Source organism: Syngnathus leptorhynchus, chromosome 1 (assembly GCF_054491065.1).
Source record: "Syngnathus leptorhynchus isolate UIUO chromosome 1, UIUO_Slep, whole genome shotgun sequence".
NCBI lineage: Eukaryota > Metazoa > Chordata > Actinopteri > Syngnathiformes > Syngnathidae > Syngnathus > Syngnathus leptorhynchus.
This window is the reverse complement of record NC_141195.1, coordinates 8,754,993-8,777,125: the sequence shown is the minus strand read 5'-3', so window position 1 is coordinate 8,777,125 and position 22,133 is coordinate 8,754,993. Positions and strand designations below refer to the sequence as shown.

Here is a 22,133-nt window from a genome sequence, read left to right as displayed (position 1 = left end):
ACAACTCAGAAGCTGCACGCACTGAAAATAAGGAACTTTATTTATATACAGTCTCACCTCCAAAAGTACACTTCAGCCTTTGTACAACATAAGGACATCACAATAACGCACAGGTGCTTGAAAGTTTTTAAATATTTGCCTGCCTCACGAGCGTTCTCCCCGCAGATTAAAAAAAGCTCGACAACATGAAATCGTCCATGTAGCAAAGCGACACTTAATATTTTGTCAATTGGTTCAAATTGTCACATCAACGCACAGGGCAGGAAGTTGAAAATAGAATTCATAGACCTTTGGTGACAATCTTTTGTATGTCTTACAATCAATGTGTGAACAGCACACAAACACAGGTTGCAGCCTTGCATACATGTGCAGACAAATGACTAGATTAAGACGGATTTAGTTCCTAGGCCAACTGTATGTTAGTGTGAACGCTGCATTCCTTTCATGCTTTCATTTGCCATGTAACATTGAAGCTCTGAAATGCTGATTGAACTTGAGAAGTATAAAGCCGAGGGTCCTGATATTTGTGAAGATATGAGCACTTTTGGGAGGAGGGGGGGTGTCAGAGGGGGGGGTGTCAGAGACCAATTTGAACTACAACAGATGAATAACTGCAAATTGACTTATCTTTTTATTTGAACACAAAAAAGAAAAGGTTGGGAAAACTGAGAAGTGTGAACAGGTTTTTAATCAGAAAAGTAATTAATTTGAATTGACCTGTTTTTTTTCCATTGTTTTTAATTTTTTAGTATTTTAGATTGATATTTTTTAAAATAAAACCTTAAAAACAAAAATGACCTTTTATATGTAAAAAATACTTGGATTTATTTAAAAACTGGAATTAAGTTTTTTTTTTAAACTCCCCAAATTAAGATAGCTGTATTCCTGCATTTCAAATTGTTACATTTCAAATAGTGACCCTCACCATTAACAATGACAAAATGCAGCCTTTGCAAATATATTTAGTTGGAATCTAACGGCATCCTTTCTTGACATTCTTCAGATTAAAAAAAAACTAAAACAGTTCATTGTGTAACTGAGCAGATGTGATGCAGCTGCCAATATACTTCTCCTGAGATGATAAAAAGAAAAGCTGAAGCACTGGCATGAAGCAATCTGTGCACGCGTATGCAAATGTCACACATGACAGCAAGCAAGTTCAAAGTGCAGAAAGAAAACTTCTTTGTTCTTTTAATCAAACCTGTTAACACTTTTTCACTGTCCCAAAAATGGCACATTTTATCTGCTCCCCCTTTAAAAAAAAAAAAACACTAATCATATAGTATAAGTGTTCAGCACCAAGCACACTATAATAGAGCAAAGCAAACTACTCACAAAAAATGGGATACTGGAGAATTTTCAGGATGAGCCTAAAATATTTTAAAGGAAGAAAATAAAAGATAAACTGGAAGAGTAATTTAAAAAAACACCTGCTGTGAATGAGGCTCCTTCTGAGAGAACAGCAAGTTGTAGGAAAAAGTGCTGAGACACTAAACAGTTGAATACATATGTGCTTTCAAAAATTGTGAGAAGTTTGGCAACATTCAGGACTCATCCTGATATTTCAGCTAACATCCAAACTTTTTGTGAGTAGTGTATCAAAACAAATCAACGTGAAGGAATATGTTCGACTTGAAGGTCACAGTGAAACATTGGACTTCTTCCCCTTCCGAATTAAATTCAGGATAGGTTGTCTTAAAAATATATATGTATTTTTTAAATAAAAGCATATTGTTTGACGATGTATTTGTTGTTTTGTACATGAACTCGCTGGACAATGTCCCTCAAGAGAGGTAGACGGGGGGGGCGAGGCAGGGAGTAGGGGGGAGAAAAAGCAGCTTCATGCAGTTTGGGTGTTTTACGGCCAGACATCACGTCTGGTGGACCTCGTGGAACATGAGCTCTCGTGGGATACGAGTCTCTGGGCCGTAGAGCTTGCAGGCACGACGCTCAAAAGCAGCCACGTTCTGCTTGACCACCTCGTCGAAGAACATGGCGGCCAGCTGCGAGTGCAGCAGGGAGCGGAACTCGAAGGATATCTGGAGAGGCGAGAGGGAGGGGGTGGGGCGTGCTCACAGAAATGGCAAAGCGGCCACGGCGGACGTCACGCGGAGGGAGTGGCGACTTACGGAAAAGTCAACAGTGCAGGTGCGAGGGTAACCGGGAATGCCAGGACTGAAACGCCAAATGGTCTCCAGGTGGTTGAACAGCTTTCCGTCCGTGCACACGGCCTGAAGGCAGTCAGCACCGGGAGAACGACACAACAAAGGTTATTAAAATGGTTAAAAAACATTCGGAAAAATTAGTTTGTCTGGTCGTGCAACTTGTAAATATCTTAAAATTCACGTTCAGACGGCATCCAAAAGCCAACGTCCATATTCGTGTTGACTGTCTGCACCAAATGTACACTATATGCGAAATGCCCAAAAAAAAAAAAAAAAAGTAGAAGAGGAAATGAAGAAAATGGAAGCATCGCAATAAACATGTTACGTATCGCTAGTTTAGCATGCGGCTTCCACCACGAAAAGGATTTCCTACTAACAGCACATAATAGCCAGCTGACCAACCAAAAGAGCTTTGTTTTGTTATTATTTTTTCCGGAAATGTGAGTTTTAGTGACTTGTAAATTGCATTCCGCTACATTACGATGTCAATTTAAAAATGAAGTAGATACAGCCAAAGCCATGGCGAGAACTCACCTTGACCAGGTGAGGCCGTACGCAGCTGATCATGGACGTGTAGCGCTCGATAACAGGCGGGAAGCCCACCTCCAGCTGGGCCTTGCAGTGGCCCGCCCGCTTGGCCACCGTCTGAGACTTCTTGCACCACGGAACGAACAGCTTGTAGTCGTCGACGTTGGCAACCACATCGTACATCTCCAGCATGGAGTAGCTTCAGGTAAAAGGACACATGCTCAGTGGGGGGGGGGGGGTGCATACGCACGCATCAGACGAGGAAAACTTTTCAACGGCGCCCGTTACCCAAGTATCCTGCGTTCCGAGTACTCCTTCCTTTTGTTGGTAAGGCTGATGAAGTTCCTGCTCTGGGGAACACTCGCCATTGCTTCCCAATCGTGGAGGCAAAGCACTCTGGGAGATCTGGTCATCAAAATGCCGCATGAGGACAAATGTCTGCGAGAGGACAAAAGACATCCTGTGAGTGTAGAAAAAGACTGCGGGTGTGCACCGGTAAATTCCGACCTCAAGAGTGACAATAGGACATAGAAAGTTGGCTGGCTGGCTGCTGCTGGCGTTTTCTCATTTGATATGTGACAAGTGCTCCTGCAACATGTGATGTTAGAATGTGGCTGACCTCAACGAGCCAAGATGGGACTAGAATAATCTCCGTCCGCTCCGTCCTCAGTGACACAGGTGTTTTGGAAAAAAAAGCTTTTTGGCCTTTCAACGACACGCAAACCTTCTTTCACTCGAATGACTTCAGGGAAAAACTTCTGCTCTGGTTGTTGTGCACCTTAATCATTTCATTTCCTATTTCTGAATGTCTTTCCATTTCAGGGGAACACATACAAAAATGTTCATTTGATGCAAGAACAGCAGAGTAGACTTCATCTCTCTATATTGAGAAGACACTTTATACTTCTGCAAAGATCTGCCGGGGGCTTTAAAACACTGCAAAGAGCTTGAGCCATTTACTTAGAGAGGACTTTATTTTGACAGGATACTTTATGCTGATTGCTCTATGCTGAGTGGGCCCTTGAATCATGAAATAATCATAATGAAATATTTGGGGAGAGGGGAATATTAAGCAGTACAGTGGCTCACGAATCCACTTAGTTTTATTTCAATATTTTGTTCAATGACCATTGTTTTTCATTAAAAATGCACAGTATATTCCAAGTTTATTCACAATATATCGAATTGTTTGGGGTTAAAAAAATATATATATAGTCTCGTAGTCTGTCAGTAACGCAGTCTAAATCAGTAGTAAAATCACAATTAGAGTAAGCTGTGTTTATATACAATATATGAATTGTAAAACAATAGAAAAAGTAACCCTGGCGTGACTTCTCATGCAACAAGACGTGACGATGTCTTATGTCATAGCATGAACTAGTTCATCGGGCACCGTTCGTAACCTCGAAACCGAAACGCTACGTACTGTACTCGCAATTCCAAGTCACAGTAATGTTAAATTGTAATCTAAGTAACACTCACAGACAGATTATCTGATGTTCATTACCTGATATTTTGTCGCGTGCACATTCGGGGCACCGATGGGCGACAAGACCGGGGCGAGCCCACGATGGCAAGCTGGAGATAGTCGCTAAAAGTCCGCACACCCATGGGCAACCTCCGGGCTGTGGTCGCAGCTGCCATCCAGACAGCCACACGGTGTCAAGATGAATAAACAGGGGTGGAACAGACTGAAGCGATCGGAAGACAAAAGAAGCGCCTTTCGATCCGTGCAGTGGTAAGACGTGTCGCTCACAGAAAAAGCATTCGATGACAAGCTGGCGACGTAACGATCGCAAGTGATGCTAGCTAAGCGCGAGCTAACATTAGCCAGCTAGCGAGGAATCGTAATAGTCTGAATTCCCGCAACAAAAAAGCGAAAACATCACTCGCGCTGTCACATCGTCACTGATCATAAACTACGACAGAGTTGGTGGGTATGTTTTGTTTGTTGCCGAATACCGGCTTGCCAGTTCCCGACGACCTTCTGCTGATCACTAAAACGCCGGTGGGACAAATCGCTTGCTCTGCTGGTCAGCTCAAAGCGGATGGCAGACAAAAGGCTGCTCCCTAGTGTGGCGGAGGATTAAAAAAAAAAAAACAAGACAGTCTGATTTCGTGGTACATAGACGACTAAAATCACTTCGATTTCAATTTTCCACACTGAAATAAATACAAATGTCGTTTAATACGTTCCATTCACACAAAAACACCCTGCCAACTGGTGTATGATTTTTTTTAAAAATAAGAAATAAATAGCACTATATTTTATTGTAATTTATTAAAAGATACAGCAATAACATTTAAAGGAAAACTAAAGATCCAATCCCAGTTGCATTATGATTTGATTGAATACTTTAATGATACGAGACTGACATTGCTGATCAGTCTGGTGCCGTAGCCACTAGGGGGCAGTATAATGCACCAGTGACATGCGATGAGGCCTTACTGAAGACCAAAAGTTCCATACGTCGTGGCCTAACAGGGCCACCAAAAGTCTTAACGTAGAACCCTGATAATCTGTACCTTCAATTTACTAGACTCTTTTTAAGGCTCAATCTTTTATTTTGTTTTTATTCAAAACAAATCAGCTTTTACATCTCTGAAATGCAATGACACCAAAGCAATGGAAAATAAAACATCTTCTGGTTCATTAATTAATCATCAGACAGATTTATCACTCAAATAAATCATAAATCAAAATAATCATAGTTGCACCGCTACATCTATTCAACATGACATTAAAAAAAAATTGTGTGTGGATGGAAGATTTTTCTGGTTGGCTCATATGTGTCTTGTGTATTGTCAGGCCAAAGACATTTTGCTGCCCAATAAAAATGTTTCATTTACAGAGGGGAGGATGTGGATGATGACAATTGACATTAACTGTGTTGTTTAACTTTACACTTGTTGCATGGAACAGGCACTCCAGAGACCCAAATAATTGTTTAATCTACAATAAATGTCGACTTTTGTTAATAACTCCACTTTGCCTTCTGTCTGCTGTTATTTTATTTTCCCCCTTGCATGACAGATGGTGGTGATGTTAAATTGCTTTTTAAAAACACAGCCTGTACAATAAAAAGCACTGTAAATAAAATTAAAATAAAATAAAAAGACTGTGACAGTTTGATGCTGAAACGAATTGTTTTTTATTCATTCATTCATTCATTGGATATTTCCTCTCCAATAGATGCTTCGCCATAGCGACTGATGATTCTGAGTTTGGATGAATACTGACAATGTATTTTTTATGGGTGGTTTTATCAAAGGGTAGCTAGCAATGTGTCAGTGTTATGCACATGATAAGGAGACAAAAATGCTTATAACAAAGTCACTTTATAGTTGCCGCTTGAGAATGACAAAGCCGGATGAATTTAGGGAGTCACAAGTGTTTCCATAATCCTCCTTAACATTGCATTCCTTCAATTTTTATCCAACAAATCGCCGCCTTGTCGTTGCATGCGTGACCCATTGTTTCACTAACATACAAGCAAAAAAAATTGTTTTTAATATTATTTTTCTTGACATGTTTCTAGTTTTACATCATTTGAAAGGTTTTGCAGCTCCATCGGCAAATGTGCATTAACATTGCACCGCAATTCACAGACAATGTGTAATAATTAGCCCCCAAAATGTGTCGGGAGATTTGAGATTTAGGGAAGCACGGGTGGCATTTCGAAAGCATGTGAGTTCTTGAATTTTTAATACCCCTAATTCAAGATATTGAATTTGGTAGTAGGTTTCCTCCAAAGCCTTTCTATGTTAGCTTGTATTAACACTTAAATATGAGAATATTCTCAAAAGATGGAGGTCAGTATGTAACACTCAGGTTGTTCTCCACTGGTTCATCTTCCACATGGTAGACTGGCGGCATCTGCTACCTTCAAACCTCCTTTGATATCGTACTGCTCAGTTTTTAGGTTTTCATGTTTGTTATTGTGCTTGAGGTTTGCTGAGGCGTAAGCTACATCTGCACTGCATACATACATATTCTATTATCTTGCTCTCTTGTGTGTCTTGATTATATAACCCATTAGTAATAAAGGAAAGTTGATTTGATGTGCCTCTTGCCATGTTCCAAATTACAGGGTCAGAGATTTAACAGGCTAGAGTGGTCGATGAGTTCAAACATGGAGACGACCTCAATCTTTGCACACGTGATCGACATGCGTGTGCATATTCGCAAAGTGTTCTCAAAACTGTACGTTCATACTGGATGAGCGTTAATGCTTGACGTAATTCATGTCAGGCGAGGTACCCCCCTCACCAAGTTTGTGCGTGCGTGCGTGTGTGTGCAAGCCGGGCCTCCTTTGTCTGCTGAAACACGTGGGGCTCAAACATGAGTGAGTTTATAAAGCCTCTTTGCAGTTGCCGGCTGCTCACTAAAGGGATACTTGACGAGGAGCAAGATGATGAAGATGTCGCCGGTGCTGCTGGTGCTGCTGGTAGTTGCCTCACGCTCTGCGGCCAGTAAGTAAAGAAGATGCTTTAAAAAGAAAAAAGTAATAATAGTCAGTGTTAATATGAAATAATAAGATAAGGCTAATGGAAATATATATCGAATATATTTTTAGTGTGTCATACCTGTAAATATTCCATTTATAGACGTGATCAAAACGACAAAATGGCTATATCAAATTGAAAAATAGTTTTCAGTGGTATCGAACAGGTTTAAAAAAAAATGTCTTTGAACAAAAGTTATATGTGGATGACATTTCCGTATGTTTGCCACTTTAAAATAAAATGAACTTTCTTTTTTCATTTGTTTTAATCCATATTCTAACCTCTGACTTTTTAATCTGCATTAAACCTTCAAACACCTGAGTGTCACATGAGAAGGATTGAAGAAAGCAAAGCCACGTTCAGGCATTTGTATGTATTATATAAAAAAAAATAACAAATCTGTGATAGCGGGTGACATTAGACAAACATTATGTTAGATAATTAATAAATAAAATACAGATGAGTAGGTCAAACAATTCTAGTTCAGACAACAATTTTTCTTCGTCTTCTTCAATTTTATTTATAGCGCACTTTTGGAGTTTTTTTCCCACAGGAAATAAATACTGGCGAAATTTGTTGTTCTAATAAAACCTAATAAAATGTTTTATGTAGCATTTTAACAGTGTTATCTGTCAAACAATTGTAAGTTAGCAAGTGAAGGTTTTTAAAGTCTTAAATTTTGTTTCTTACTAATCTTCTCTTTGCATTCCTTCTTGTTGGCACCATCAAAAGCCAAAGAAAAAGCTAAATACATGCTTTGAATTAAAAATATAACATTATATCCTTCTCTTTTTTACAATATTTATTCTAGAGCCCAAAAATCGCTTCATTCGCTATCCATCCTGGAACACCAAGCTTTACCCAATATGGAAAGTTGGAGACCCCCGTTACGCAGACTCTTGGAAAGGTTTGTATCTCAACACATGGGTATTCATTCAAATATCACATTTAGCTGTATAAAACCTACTTTGGAAACATTTGTTACGACACATGCCTTTTTTTTGACTGAGTTTTGCCCAAAGTCGTCTCAAACTCACCTGCGTTCCTTATCAATGGAAAGAAAATAGATGGTTGGATGTTAAGACACTTCATGTTTTTTGTGTGTTCTACACACAGGTGGAAAAGTAACATTCAATGTTGCCAACGACTCTCCAACTCTGACTGGAGCCAAAGTGACCTTCACCATTGACTTGGAATTCCCCCATAACCAAAAAGTACAGGCCGATGGAGACGTGGTTTGGGCACAAGACTGCGTTGTAAACGGTAACACATTAGTGTGCATACACACAGAAGGGTTACCTAATACACGACAACAACATAGGCTGGCACTGGAATGTTAAATTGGTCTATTTGGTCTATTACAAACAAATAGGACTTGGACCACCACCAAACTCCTCCCAAAACCTTTTAAGCACAACAAACCACAAAACCGGAAGTCCCTTATGATGTGACTGCTTAGAGATGATATTCTTAAAGCAGAAGTCGACCTCAAAATTTTGTTTGAAATAATATGTTTAATGCCCCCCCCCCCCTCCCCGATTGATAAAACCGGGTGAATTTTGCTTGTCAATTTATATTCCACAAACGCAATATTGATTAAAATGCCGTGTTTAGACTCGTGGGGGCACCAACAACATATTACTGTCAAGAAAGTATTGCGATTGACTTCCACTTTAATTATTTGTGTCGCATTGTCTTTCAGGAACCAAATTTCTGGCATCCGAAACCGTTTTTCCAACTTCGAAGACAGATTGGGAAGCAGTTTTCCCTGACGGGACACCAATCAAGAAGGACACAAAGCCCAATTATGTGTTTGTCTGGAAGACCTGGGGTAACTGAAGCCCTCTTTTTACAATCTATTTCACATAGAGCAGTCATTTAAGGTATCATTGAAAAGTTTTTTCATCAAGTTATGCTCATTTTGATCATTATTTGTCCTGAGCAGGTCAGTACTGGCAGGTAGCAGACGGTCCCTCATCCACCCTTACTATCGACACAACTGACATTCCACTGGGCTCCTACACCATGGACATCGTCATCTACCACTACCGGAGCAAAGAGAAGTTTATTCCTCTGGGTTATGCCTCCACACAGTTTTCCATCACTGGTAAGGAATTTCAGATGGGTATGAATCCTGCATAAGACACTCAAGGGAAGGGAATAATTGTTCTTCATTGATAGCCTAAATAAGTCTTCAACATTCAACTACAACTTGAACATTTCTGGGGGATCCAAACATTAGCAAGCTTGTTACTTTTTGGCTCCTCCTCGTATACTGTATAATGCACCCTATCTAATTACCTTAACATTGACTCACACATAAAGCAAGAGGTCTACATTAGAATCAGAATCAGTCAATTTATTTCAATACAAAAACCTTGAACAATGAAAACATGCTAATTAGTGACCCAAAAACTGGTCACCAATCCCCTAAAAGTTATTGATGTTGCTTATCTTCCTTACGGATCTGATTGTGTAGATGTGTATTCATTTCAATACCAAATCAATGGGATCAATATGTTAATCAACAACTTTTTCTCTCTGCAGATCAAATCCCATTTGCCGTCTCCCTGAACCAAGTGGACGACATCCTGGCTGGGGACATGAGCTTCGTCCTGAACAGGGCCATCGCCTTCAGCGTCAGCCTGCACGATCCCAGCCAATTCCTGAGCGACGCCGATATCACCTTCAACTGGGACTTTGGGGACACCAGCGGGGCTCTCATTTCCAGAGAACTGACCGTCACGCACACCTACGTGAGCTCCGGGTCCTTCAAGCCCCGTGTGGTGGTCCAAGCGGTGATTCCAGACAAAGCTTGCATCCCTCCTGTGAATACCACAACCAAGGCCCCCGTGCCACCCAGTGATCAGGAAACCTCAGGTATGCCATCTTGTGTTCATGATGACATGTGACCGCATGCAGATGTCATTTAACCCGTGTCTTGTGGCAGCTGCCGTAGTAATCGGTTTGAGGACCAACGCAATTCATTCAGACGCGGAGGAGGAAACGAGTGAAGACGAGACCTCCACCACTCAACTCGGCCAAGAAGGGGCTCCAGCCGCTAGAACTCCTTCCCCCACCAACGAGGCACACGCTGACCCTGCCGCTAATCCTTTAGGCGAGGAGGCAGGCAATGATGTAGAGATGGAAGGTAAAGATGCCTGCAGTGACTCTTTTTTGATGCACTCGTGTACGTAATTCCTGACAGTCGTTTTTCCTCAGCAGGTTTAAAACGACCATCGTCACTGACCGGCCAATCCTCGGTTGTTTTCGTCGTCAAAAGGGAAATAAAGGACAAACCCACCGATGAGGACTGTGTGACATATCGATATGGCTCCTTCTGCGCTGACATTCAAGTGGTTGGTGGGTTCTTTGTCGTTAGTTGTTCCTGATCAAACTTTTCCCTAGGTGAATATCAATGTCAGCAAACGTTTTCTCTATTTTTCAGAGGCCGTCGACAAAGTTGAAATTGTACAAATGGAAAACAGCATAACAGCAAGACCAGGAATGAAGAACAATGCTATTGATTTTACCGTAACCTGCCAGGGAAGGTGAATGCACCCCTAGATTAGACCATCTTCCAATAGAAACTAATCAATCTCTTTCAGAAAGCAGGTTGTCCTTTGATTTTTTTTTCTCCCCAGAGAAAATAATCACAACAAAATGAAGCACTGCTTATGCTTTCAAATCTCACTTTTTCATAAAATATTATATTAGCTGTAACAGAAGTCAAAAGCGACGTTTACCCTTATAAAAACAACCAGATCCAAGATTTGAACCCTGAACCTCAGAACTGGGAAGCACTTCTGCTAACCACTCACCCCACTGTGTTAAACCTATAAAACATACATGCATGTGATCTTTGGCTTTGAATGTATTACTGAGGCATCTCTCCCGCTCACTCAGCTTCCCCAAACAGGTGTGCAGTATGATTCTGGATGCAGAGTGCTTGAAGCCCATTCACACCACATGCAACATGGTGGAGCCCTCCAAAGAGTGCCAGATGGTGTTGCATCATTTCTTCAACAGCTCCGGCGTCTACTGCATCAACGTGTCCGTGGCCAACGACGTCAGTTTGGCCGCCACCAGTGCAAAGGTTAACATTGACATGGGTAAGTATGGTTATGTTGGATGAATGCGCTTGATCACTTTCTTGTCTGCTCACTGACACATCCCATTTTTGTTTCAGGTTTGGGGCTGTCCTCCTCCAGCATTATCACCACCGTGCTGGGTGTCACGCTCTTTGTTTTGTCTTTAGGAGTAGTGGCATTTTCTTACAAGTAAGTCATGTTTCTAGCAGTTTGCATATTTGCCATTTTTTGAAGAGTAGGCTATACATATATAGTGGTGCACTGCTAAGTTTGTTTTGAGGGAGACCTGCCTCAAGACCAAACGGATTTTAATGCATCACCAGCCAAACAACAACAACAAAAAATGTTTATTATCTTACTTTGATATCACCTGCCCATCTCTACAAAAAGAAACATACTCATGACGCATCGTTTAATGTCATCCCTCTGCCTCTAGGGGGCGTATTTGCTAAATATTTGAGGACCAACATGATAATGTGATGTATCAACTTGCAAAGCCATCCTCTCTTATTTCTTTGAATTTATTCATTGGCAGTTTTAACTTGATAAAGTGATCACTTCAATGGCCCAAGGTTTTTGCAGTACTTAAGATGCAACCGTCACTCAACAGGCGGCTGAAATCCTACCACCATCTGAAGGGAGACATCAGGGGAAGCGAGGAGCCTCAGGCTGGCTGGCATCTCAGTGGTTCTACAGCATCAATGCTGTGGAAGATGTTCAACAGGCGGGGGGGAGTGGTCGATCAGCATCCCCTGCTGCAAGACAGACTAGTGTGAGCAAGGCCCCTGAGGGAATCTCCATGTCACAGCTTCTCCTCACTGCTTCCTTTTTGTACTTTTTTTTAAAAAAAAGATACCCTTTTTTTTAAGATTGAACACATGTATCAGTTTCTTGTGAATCAAATACATTGCTGAATTACACCAGATTAATGTCCTCAATTTTGGTAATCAAATCAAAACAAGGAATCATCATTAAATTTGTGTTTTCCATTAAACTTTGCTTGGAGCATTTTTGTCCTTCCTGTAATAACAATTGCACTGAACTACTCAAGCCCAGTTGTTGCTCAAACTTAACATTTATTCTAAATTCCAACATTTTGTCAGCTAAGTTTTATAAGCCCAAGATAAAACCTTGATGGAAACAAGACAAATTGACTTGCCACATAACTTTATTTGGAGCCAGGAAGAACATTTTGAACAACTTTAAACAACCAATCTGTCAACTGACCGACAGACACTTGTCTGGAATGCCTTCAAGAACACACAACAATTAAATTCCCTAGTTTCTTGTGCCTTTTAATATTCTTCTCCTTCCTCCTCCCCTTCACCCTCAATGGAGTCGACTCCAACCTCCTCGTAATCCTTCTCCAAAGCTGCCATGTCTTCTCGGGCCTCAGAGAACTCGCCCTCCTCCATGCCCTCGCCAACGTACCAGTGCACAAAGGCGCGCTTGGCGTACATCAGGTCAAACTTGTGGTCAAGGCGGGCCCAGGCCTCAGCGATGGCAGTGGTGTTGCTCAACATACACACGGCCCTCTGGACCTTGGCCAGGTCACCACCGGGAACTACGGTGGGAGGCTGATAGTTGATGCCCACCTTAAAACCAGTGGGGCACCAGTCCACAAACTGGATGGTGCGCTTGGTTTTGATGGTGGCAATGGCAGCGTTGACATCTTTGGGAACCACATCCCCACGGAAGAGCAAGCAGCAGGCCATGTACTTGCCGTGACGAGGGTCACATTTGACCATCTGGTTGGCGGGCTCAAAGCAGGCGTTGGTGATTTCCGCCACAGAGAGCTGCTCATGGTACGCCTTCTCAGCGGAGATGACGGGGGCATAGGTGGCCAGGGGGAAGTGGATACGGGGGTAGGGCACCAAGTTGGTCTGGAACTCTGTCAGATCAACATTGAGGGCGCCATCAAAACGAAGGGAGGCCGTGATGGAGGACACGATCTGACTGATCAATCGGTTCAGGTTAGTGTAAGTGGGACGCTCGATGTCGAGGTTCCTGCGGCAGATGTCGTAGATGGCCTCGTTGTCGACCATGAAAGCGCAGTCGGAGTGCTCGAGGGTGGTGTGAGTGGTCAGGATGGAGTTGTAGGGCTCTACCACAGCGGTGGACACCTGGGGAGCCGGGTAGATGGAGAACTCCAGCTTGGACTTCTTGCCGTAGTCTACGGAGAGACGCTCCATCAGCAGGGAGGTGAAACCTGAGCCGGTGCCACCTCCGAAGCTGTGGAACACCAAGAAGCCCTGCAGGCCAGTGCACTGGTCGGCCTGACGACACAAAGACGAGGACAATACATTAGCATTCTGGCTTCCTGCCTCTGTCCAAAACCATGTTGAGTGTTTGCAAAGGTACGCACCAGTTTACGGATCCTGTCCAGCACCAGGTCAATGATCTCCTTGCCTATTGTGTAGTGTCCGCGGGCGTAGTTGTTGGCGGCGTCCTCCTTGCCTGTGATCAGCTGCTCAGGGTGGAAAAGCTGGCGGTAGGTTCCAGTGCGTACCTCATCTTAGAAAAATCCATAAAAATGACTTTTCACATCATATCAAGCGTCGAAGAAACTGTTTTGTAGTCTTTACCGATGACAGTGGGCTCCAGGTCCACAAAGACAGCTCTGGGGACATGTTTTCCAGCTCCAGTCTCGCTGAAGAAGGTGTTGAATGAATCATCTCCACCTCCCAGTGTCTTGTCGCTTGGCATCTGTCCATCTGGCTGGATGCCATGCTCCAGGCAGTATAGCTCCCAGCATGCATTGCCGATCTGGACGCCGGCCTGACCAACGTGGATGGAGATACACTCGCGCTGGGCAGAGAAAAAAAAATATTCAAGTTAATTAAGATGACTAACTTACTACTTAGTGTCACGGCTGTGCCTAAAAATGAAAGCTAACGTCATGTTGAATTATTGTTGGGCGCCCCCATCGTTTGCTGCAAGAATTGCAGCAGTAGACACCACCCTGCTGCATGACAACCCACAGCACACGGAAACGCAGAAGAACCCCCCCACCCCCACTGTCCGCAACCCCCCCCCCCCCCCCCTCTTGCACGCAAGAATAAAACACTCTTTTGTTGTGTGCTGTCGTTTTTTTTTATCCTTCTCTTCTCTAGTTTCCTGCATCACTCTCCTCTTTTGGCAAGGAAATGCAAATAAGACGCGCATGCGTGTCCACCCTCTAGTTCTGGAATATTCCACTTGCTCTCCACCGAGGATGCAGAATCACGGCTTTGTACGGGTTAAAAGAGGCCAAAATCCACACAATGCTCAGTTTCTTCGAATGAAGCACCGGCGCGGTAATTGGCGCAGGTATTGTACTTAACCATGCTTAAAATCTATTCAAGTGTGAATTATTAAAAACGTATTTATAAATTACTAATGACCTGCCACAAAAGAGCCTTTCTCCATCTCTCCCCAGCCGAGCCCCTCCCTACAAACTGACGTCGTTTGCAAGGTGCCACGTTTATTTGTAAAAAAAAAAAAAAGTAATAACCTCACATTTGGAACAGAAATCTAAGAACAAAAATGAATTTCGAGAAGATATTGTCTGATATAACTGTATTTGGCATATTGTGAGCTTCTCTCTCCTCAGTACCACTTAGTCATTGTTCGCATCACGAAGACACAAAGCATCGCAACCTGCTACAGTCACTGTAAAACTCCAATTGATAATCCTTCGTGACTTCATTAAAATAATGAATTATGACCATTATATTCGGTCCTAATGTGCAAATAAGACAGCATTGCAGAACCAAAATCGAGATCAGGACGTCGTGCTGGAAAGGACCGACTTCGACCATCTCCTTTTTATCCCTGCTAAGAATCCTCTTTCTAAAAACAAAAGAGAAAACAAGGATGATAGCCGAACTCACCATGTTTTCGTCTCGGGTTTAAGGCAGGAAAGAGGACGAAGAAAAATATTTTTGGGGTGGGTATTTCTAAGAGGTTTGCGTTGCGTGTTGTACCCAACGGGGTCGATGCAACAACTGCTGAATGGGAAGGCGGTGCTTGCACATATATACGCGCACGGCAGCACTGGGGCAGAGCGAAAAGCGCACTCTACTGCCCCCTTGTAGGTAACATTATTACATCTTTTTTTAAACGAATTTCCCCGGTGTGCAATGCAATGCTGTGCTTAAAATGAGCTATTATAATTTGTTCTTTGCAATTTTCATTCTCGTGTGCGATCATGCTTCATTCTTAACTCGGACATGAATACCCCTTGTCATCTAGCAGACGCAGGACAAAGCCTTCCATGCGTGCAATTCTTTAGGCGTGGCATTTGGCAATCAATACAGAGGAGCATGGCACACGTGTATGCAGTATATATATATATATATATATATATATATATATATATATATATATATATATATATATATATATATATATATATATATATATATATATATATATATATATATATATGTATGTGTATGTACACACATATATAAGATACTTTCTAACAATATACCTACCTATCTATAGATATTTCTTCTGTGTCAATGGGGTAAATTATCGCAATAAGTCTTATAATAACGATTATTATTGTGCTCCTTCCTTTTTCATTCTAAGGCAGAAACTACATTGGAAATGGTTGTAATCAAATTTTAGAGACAGCAAACCTAATCAGAAACTAAGACCTTTGCAAGAATACAGTGCTGCAAATAGCTTTATTTGCAGCTACCATGGTTGCATAGGATGTCCATGATGGCCGCCCACCCTCCTCATCTCCCTCTTTTTTTATTTTCTCCTCATCTCCCTCTTTTGTGTCCTCATTTTCTGCAGTGATGTCATCGAGTGGCCCGATCACATGACCACTGCGTCACTTAGCAGCTCTCTCTGTGGTATGGGGCGTTTCCTCACTTTCTAACCTCTGTGCGAACTGAAAAATGACTGCTGTGGATTGTTGTGATGTATAAAGCAGTGACATTTGGCATTGCGTTTAGTTTCTCAGCTCGTGTCTTCTTTTGCCAGGAAAAGGCCGAGCGCTTATGCAAGGAAAATTCATTTAAGATGAATGGATGAATGATGGACGGGCGGATGGATGAATAAATTGGTGAGAGAGAGAGACAGATAGACAGACCAGCAAACAGGAAGTGAAGACTCGAGAACATTCTCTCCTCCTCCTCCTCCTCCTTCTTCTTCATGACAGCAGCTGTGGCAAAGGGAGCAGCTGCACTCCGAGACTAGAATGCTGAAAAGATGGGAGTGGTCCTTTCCTGGCACCAAAGCGACTGCGCTGAATCGAGCAAAGAGAACATGACCCTATTCCCCGGGCGGCACTTTTTCCATTAAGCACAGCACAACTATATTAAACGGCAATAGATCACATTTTCACCTTGCAGTAGAAAAATGGGATGATTTTTGTGTTTTACCTATTTCCACAATGTAAACAAGGAAAACTGAATATTGGGTGACATATTGTTAGTTCTGAATATGGGTCTGACTTCAATATATTTGGTTTTGGCATTTTCCAAATAGCAAGGATGGAAATTATAGTACTGTACATACAAATAACATTTTACCATTCTTAATATGTATGTAAAAATAGATGATTATTATTATTATTATTATTGTTGGACTGCAAATTAATTGCACAACAGGCAAATTTATCCATGCGGGGACGAATATCATGTAAATCAGTCAAACGCGCTAAATTCACATCAAGTCACTACAAGTCTTCTCTCCATTGTACGACCCAAACCATAATGAGCTAAGCTGAAAAAATATGCAAGCACGAGATCTTATTTGCGAGTAACTTTAGCATGTGTTCTGCTGTATTTTCATTTTGGATGATATTATACTGCATAAGGTCAACATAACGTATTTAAAACAACACAAGACGTAGGATTTCTAACATGAGTACTGTAATTTACTAAAGTGAGTCACCTAATGGAGAACATCTAAGCGGCATTGAATTTCTATTTTTAGATGCATCACACTCATAGGCAGAAAATTGTAGGCCTTGGGGTAACTTGTCAAAGAATGTCTTTGTTGTCAGCAACCAAGGCACCAAGCGATTCAATAGTATCAATGTTTATGAACTATTTAACACCATGTGCTGCCTTGACCATGCAGTCTATTCATCACAATGTATTGAACGCGGTTCTAAAAAGCTGAATAACCATTTCCGACAAGAGGACATTTGCGTAAAGGAGTCAGCAAGCAGCCTCAGTCTAGCAGGGCAGCTGCTGCAGGGTTGCTGCCATTTAAACTGGGTCACGTGACAACCAGATAAAGGCGGTCTTATGCGGATACTGGGGCTGTGTCTAGGCAACGGCGCTATTCATCCCCTAGCAACCGTTAAATCTTGGGAGGAGGAATGGGGGATGGGCCATCTGTGCCGGTACATGACTGGACTGGATGACCTCATTTGTCAGCTAAAGCCTTTGAAAACAAAGATTGGTCACGAAATCAGTCTGGGACTAGAAACAGAGACGTTGTTTACTTGATAATCGTGGATTATCTTTGTATTGCAAACGATGTCTCACAAACGTGTGAGTCCGGACAATCAAATGATCACTAATGTAGGGTAGACTGAACCGCCTAATGGATATTTCCTTAGCAAATCAATGACATGTATTATGCACGACACTCAGCAGATCAATAATTTTGCTTGCCTGAACATCAAATACCATAGATACAGAAAAGCTATACATTCAAATAAAAACAACAAATAATGATGTTCATGTAATGCTATTTTTCAAATAGTGTTTCAGGTGTTTTCATGACATTGTGAATACCATTTGTTCATTTAACTAGTGTGAATGGAAAGACATTTGAACATTTATTACATATGCTTGATAAGGAAGATACAAGTATGCGGAGTGTCTAAAGCAGCGCAGCTTTAGATTTAATTGCATACTAGTAGGCCAAAAGTCGTGGAACAAAATGTTGCAAATAGTACACGCTCAACTTGCACACCATAGTCTCTTGACAAGTACTAGTTTGTCTTAATAATCAAGATAAGTCGTTCTAGTACATGGACCTTCATCTATATTTTTATCCTTTACTTGGTGTATAGTCGTAAATGATATATTCTTGCTAGTTCCGCCTTGTGTTACTAGAATTATGAATACTACTCATTTGAGCATTTATTCCATATCCTTGCCATAAATTGTAAATGCAACTGCCTTTCATGCAGTCTACGTGGCTTTGATTCCAGCACCAGTGACCCAATGCCAAACCTCCACCAGTCAAATCCAGATGAAAAAAAAAAAGTCCTGACAACTGCACCAAACAAACTATTTCAGTGGCTCTCTGTGGTGACACATGAATTAGAAAGAAAAAAAAGACACAATCATTCTACGAGCATGCTCGAGTTGTTCTAGTGAGCCAGATACTTATTCCGACAGTGTCATGAGTACATGGATATCAAGTTCCATGTCAAGGAAATGGTAAGAGTGCTCAAATGGCTTTCAAATGATTTGTCTTTTGTGAGATTATGCAACATTGTACTTTCAACTAACAGTCTGAGGCCTGTCTTCTGGTAGCATCACGATGAAATTACGCAGCATTTTCCTCAGCTAGCCATGCTTTTTGCACAAAGCCGGGTGGGGCCAGGGAGGATGCTTGTGTGACCACTACTGAGAATAGCCAATAGAAAGCCACGGATAGTTGATTGACAGGCATCTGTCCACTAATAGTAGAGCACTTGAAGTCGCCGCGCCTCTGATCAGCCAATGGTGACACAGCAAGCGACGGCGCGAGGTCGCGTCAGTATAAATACGGTCTCGAGTTCCCGGGTGCGCCATAATGTCTTACATCGACCGCGTAACAGTCGGATTGTAAGACAATTCCTCAACGGACTTCCTTGTTGTAACCTTCTCGACTGACCCCTCAAGAAAAGCAAAATGGTAAGAGTGATTATAAAAACTTCCATGAGTTGCTGACTATAATTGGCGTTTTTGTGTCCCATCGGTGTCGGGTACGAGATGGGGTTGAAATAAATGTCGATTTTTTTTTTCTTTCCCCCAAATCTTAAGGTTTACATTTGGTGACTCAGTTCGTCATGAGTTGTCTTCAAATATATGTAACATTTGATATAAATAGCCTTTTAGGTGGACACGTAGAAAGATGACTGACGCAGATGCTTGCTCTCACCGTACTTTTGATTTTCGCTTCAAAGACCGACTGGCCATTTTCTCAAAGTCCCGTGAATTCGAAGTCAAATCGGTCTACGCAGACCTTAATTAAAGACTTGCGCGTTCAGATGGTTAATCATGGGTGAGCACAGCGTTTGCCATGATACGGCTCACGCCCAGTCACCCAATCCCGGGAGATGATGGATGGTTGGATGGATGGATGGATGAGGGTGGAGGTGGGGGCAGCAGGGTTTTGTGATTAGGCAGCGCCCTGTCACCATGTCACATTTGACATACTAGTCATTGACCGCTGACCAACAGTCAGCTCAAGGTTCACCAAACTGAAACGTCACATGCTGAAGTGACAAGAGTAAAAAGAAATTTATGTAGTAAACTGCACGGAATAGTAGAAATTTATATTGATAAAAAAATTTGAATTTCAATTTTTTTTTGAAAGGATTTAATTTCTTACATTTTTCCCCTCACATACACACAGCGCGAGTGTATTTCCATCCACGTTGGCCAAGCTGGTGTTCAGATCGGCAATGCATGCTGGGAACTTTATTGCCTGGAGCACGGCATCCAGCCAGACGGACAGATGCCCAGTGACAAGACAATTGGGGGTGGAGATGATTCCTTCAACACCTTCTTCAGCGAGACTGGAGCTGGAAAACATGTCCCCAGAGCTGTCTTTGTGGACTTGGAGCCCACTGTCATCGGTAAAGACTTTGCTCAACAAAACTGTTTCTTTGATGTGTGATATGATGTGAAAAGTCATTTTTATGGATTTTTCTAAGATGAGGTACGTACTGGAACCTACCGCCAGCTTTTCCACCCTGAGCAGCTGATCACAGGCAAGGAGGATGCTGCTAATAACTACGCCCGTGGACACTACACAATAGGCAAGGAGATCATTGACCTGGTGCTGGACAGGATCCGCAAACTGGTACGTAACTTTGCAAACACTCAACATGGTTTTGGACCGAGGCAGGAATCCAGAATGCTAATGTATTGTCCTCGTCTTTGTGTCGTCAGGCCGACCAGTGCACTGGCCTGCAGGGCTTCTTGGTGTTCCACAGCTTCGGAGGTGGCACCGGCTCAGGTTTCACCTCCCTGCTGATGGAGCGTCTCTCCGTAGACTACGGCAAGAAGTCCAAGCTGGAGTTCTCCATCTACCCGGCTCCCCAGGTGTCCACCGCCGTGGTGGAGCCCTACAACTCCATCCTGACCACTCACACCACTCTCGAGCACTCCGACTGCGCTTTCATGGTCGACAACGAGGCCATCTACGACATCTGCCGCAGGAACCTCGACATCGAGCGTCCCACATACACCAACCTGAACCGGTTGATCGGCCAGATCGTGTCCTCCATCACAGCCTCCCTTCGCTTCGATGGTGCCCTCAATGTTGACCTGACAGAGTTCCAGACCAACTTAGTGCCCTACCCCCGTATCCACTTCCCCCTGGCCACCTACGCTCCAGTCATCTCCACTGAGAAGGCGTACCATGAGCAGCTCTCTGTGTCGGAAATCACCAACGCCTGCTTTGAGCCCGCCAACCAGATGGTCAAATGTGACCCTCGCCATGGCAAGTACATGGCCTGCTGCCTCTTGTACCGTGGCGATGTGGTGCCCAAAGATGTCAACGCAGCTATCGCCGCTATCAAAACCAAGCGCAGCATCCAGTTTGTGGACTGGTGCCCCACAGGTTTCAAGGTGGGCATCAACTACCAGCCCCCCACCGTGGTTCCCGGTGGCGACCTGGCCAAGGTCCAGAGGGCCGTGTGCATGTTGAGCAACACCACCGCCATCGCTGAGGCCTGGGCCCGCCTTGACCACAAGTTTGACCTGATGTACGCCAAGCGCGCCTTTGTGCACTGGTACGTTGGCGAGGGCATGGAGGAGGGCGAGTTTTCCGAGGCCAGAGAAGACATGGCGGCTCTGGAGAAGGATTACGAGGAGGTTGGAGTCGACTCCGTTGAGGGTGACGGAGAGGAGGAAGGAGAAGAATATTAAAAGGCACTCGACTAATAAACAAAAAAAAAATCCAAAGCATTCCAATGAGTTGGTCTGTTTAAATAAAGTTTGAATAAATGGCATGTGAAGAAGTTTTGATTTTGAGTGCTTCTTTCTCAATGTTTCTGCATGAACTCCCTGCAACTGCAATACAAAATGCCACATCAGCTATGTAAATCGCACCACGTAGACTTCCTACTCACTTTAAAGGCAACTGCTCCCCCTGCTGGTGGGTCAGCGCTACAAGAATGAACGACGACAGAGACCATGATCTCAGTTCTGTTCAGGGTCGAAGTGACATTTTGGCAACACAACTTGGACTGGTGTCAAATTCAGTGAAATAGTTGACGTTAAAATTTAAATTGTTTCAGAATCTCTACTCAAGTTTTGCATTAGCTTCATAGTTTTATTGAATGACTACAATTTTACTCCAGTTGTAAGCACCTTTGAACTACTCGGGCAAATCTTGAGACAGTTTGCATTTGTCTCCTAATTCCGCTTACATTAATTATATTTTGGCCGTAGTTGTGTGGGAGAGACCAAAGTCCACTAAAAATAAACCACTGAAATGATCATTCTGCTGCCTTAAATGAATGAATAAATACGAATGAAAATGCACGACTAGCGGAAAACAATGAAACATCAGTCCTCTGCAATTATGACACAAAACATGTTCTCTAAATTGCACATTTATTTCAACGCAATCAGGCGACAACAAAACAAGTCACTTGTGACGTCAG

General features: G+C 42.7%; 4 protein-coding genes across 5 annotated transcripts; 2 read left to right on the top strand and 2 right to left on the bottom strand.

Moving 5' to 3' along the window:
* Window positions 1-19: 19 nt before the first annotated feature.
* Window positions 20-4,749, bottom strand: coq10a (coenzyme Q10A). The gene is made up of 5 exons (XM_085905401.1): window positions 4,201-4,749; window positions 2,982-3,131; window positions 2,700-2,892; window positions 2,130-2,231; window positions 20-2,039 (listed from the first exon to the last, which is right to left on the bottom strand). The coding sequence occupies exons 1-5, from the start codon at window positions 4,335-4,337 to the stop codon at window positions 1,872-1,874; spliced, it is 750 nt and encodes a 249-aa protein (XP_085761527.1). The 5' UTR covers window positions 4,338-4,749; the 3' UTR covers window positions 20-1,871.
* Window positions 4,750-7,105: 2,356 nt separating this feature from the next.
* Window positions 7,106-12,066, top strand: LOC147061800 (melanocyte protein PMEL-like). 2 transcript variants are annotated; one of them, XM_085905381.1, is made up of 12 exons: window positions 7,106-7,166; window positions 8,011-8,106; window positions 8,316-8,462; window positions 8,902-9,030; window positions 9,145-9,306; window positions 9,747-10,079; window positions 10,150-10,350; window positions 10,425-10,562; window positions 10,648-10,750; window positions 11,106-11,311; window positions 11,389-11,479; window positions 11,901-12,066. In XM_085905381.1, the coding sequence occupies exons 1-12, from the start codon at window positions 7,106-7,108 to the stop codon at window positions 12,064-12,066; spliced, it is 1,833 nt and encodes a 610-aa protein (XP_085761507.1). The 2 variants fall into 2 exon arrangements, with proteins under 2 accessions (XP_085761507.1, XP_085761499.1); XM_085905373.1 differs by having other exon boundaries at window positions 10,422-10,562.
* Window positions 12,067-12,453: 387 nt separating this feature from the next.
* Window positions 12,454-15,274, bottom strand: LOC147061799 (tubulin alpha-1B chain). The gene is made up of 4 exons (XM_085914753.1): window positions 15,163-15,274; window positions 13,876-14,098; window positions 13,656-13,804; window positions 12,454-13,566 (listed from the first exon to the last, which is right to left on the bottom strand). Exons 1-4 carry the CDS (start codon window positions 15,163-15,165, stop codon window positions 12,586-12,588), a joined length of 1,356 nt encoding a protein of 451 aa, XP_085770879.1. The 5' UTR covers window positions 15,166-15,274; the 3' UTR covers window positions 12,454-12,585.
* A 3,751-nt stretch (window positions 15,275-19,025) lies between these two features.
* Window positions 19,026-21,485, top strand: LOC147061798 (tubulin alpha chain-like). The gene is made up of 4 exons (XM_085912578.1): window positions 19,026-19,149; window positions 19,874-20,096; window positions 20,175-20,323; window positions 20,413-21,485. The coding sequence occupies exons 1-4, from the start codon at window positions 19,147-19,149 to the stop codon at window positions 21,391-21,393; spliced, it is 1,356 nt and encodes a 451-aa protein (XP_085768704.1). The 5' UTR covers window positions 19,026-19,146; the 3' UTR covers window positions 21,394-21,485.
* Window positions 21,486-22,133: the final 648 nt, after the last annotated feature.

Bases quoted from the DNA above. Each gene is read 5' to 3' on its own strand.
- coq10a (XM_085905401.1), bottom strand. From the start codon at position 4,337: ATGGCAGCTGCGACCACAGCCCGGAGGTTGCCCATGGGTGTGCGGACT. The intron at 3,132-4,200 runs GTAATGAACATC...GTCCTCTCGCAG, and splicing joins TGCACGCGACAAAATATCAG to ACATTTGTCCTCATGCGGCA. The intron at 2,893-2,981 runs GTAACGGGCGCC...TTTTACCTGAAG, and splicing joins TCGGAACGCAGGATACTTGG to CTACTCCATGCTGGAGATGT.
- LOC147061800 (XM_085905373.1), top strand. From the start codon at position 7,106: ATGATGAAGATGTCGCCGGTGCTGCTGGTGCTGCTGGTAGTTGCCTCA. The intron at 8,463-8,901 runs GTAACACATTAG...ATTGTCTTTCAG, and splicing joins ACAAGACTGCGTTGTAAACG to GAACCAAATTTCTGGCATCC. The intron at 10,080-10,149 runs GTATGCCATCTT...GTCTTGTGGCAG, and splicing joins CAGTGATCAGGAAACCTCAG to CTGCCGTAGTAATCGGTTTG.
- LOC147061799 (XM_085914753.1), bottom strand. The intron at 13,805-13,875 runs GTAAAGACTACA...GATTTTTCTAAG, and splicing joins CCTGGAGCCCACTGTCATCG to ATGAGGTACGCACTGGAACC. The intron at 13,567-13,655 runs GTGCGTACCTTT...TTGTGTCGTCAG, and splicing joins TGGACAGGATCCGTAAACTG to GCCGACCAGTGCACTGGCCT.
- LOC147061798 (XM_085912578.1), top strand. The intron at 20,097-20,174 runs GTAAAGACTTTG...GATTTTTCTAAG, and splicing joins CTTGGAGCCCACTGTCATCG to ATGAGGTACGTACTGGAACC. The intron at 20,324-20,412 runs GTACGTAACTTT...TTGTGTCGTCAG, and splicing joins TGGACAGGATCCGCAAACTG to GCCGACCAGTGCACTGGCCT.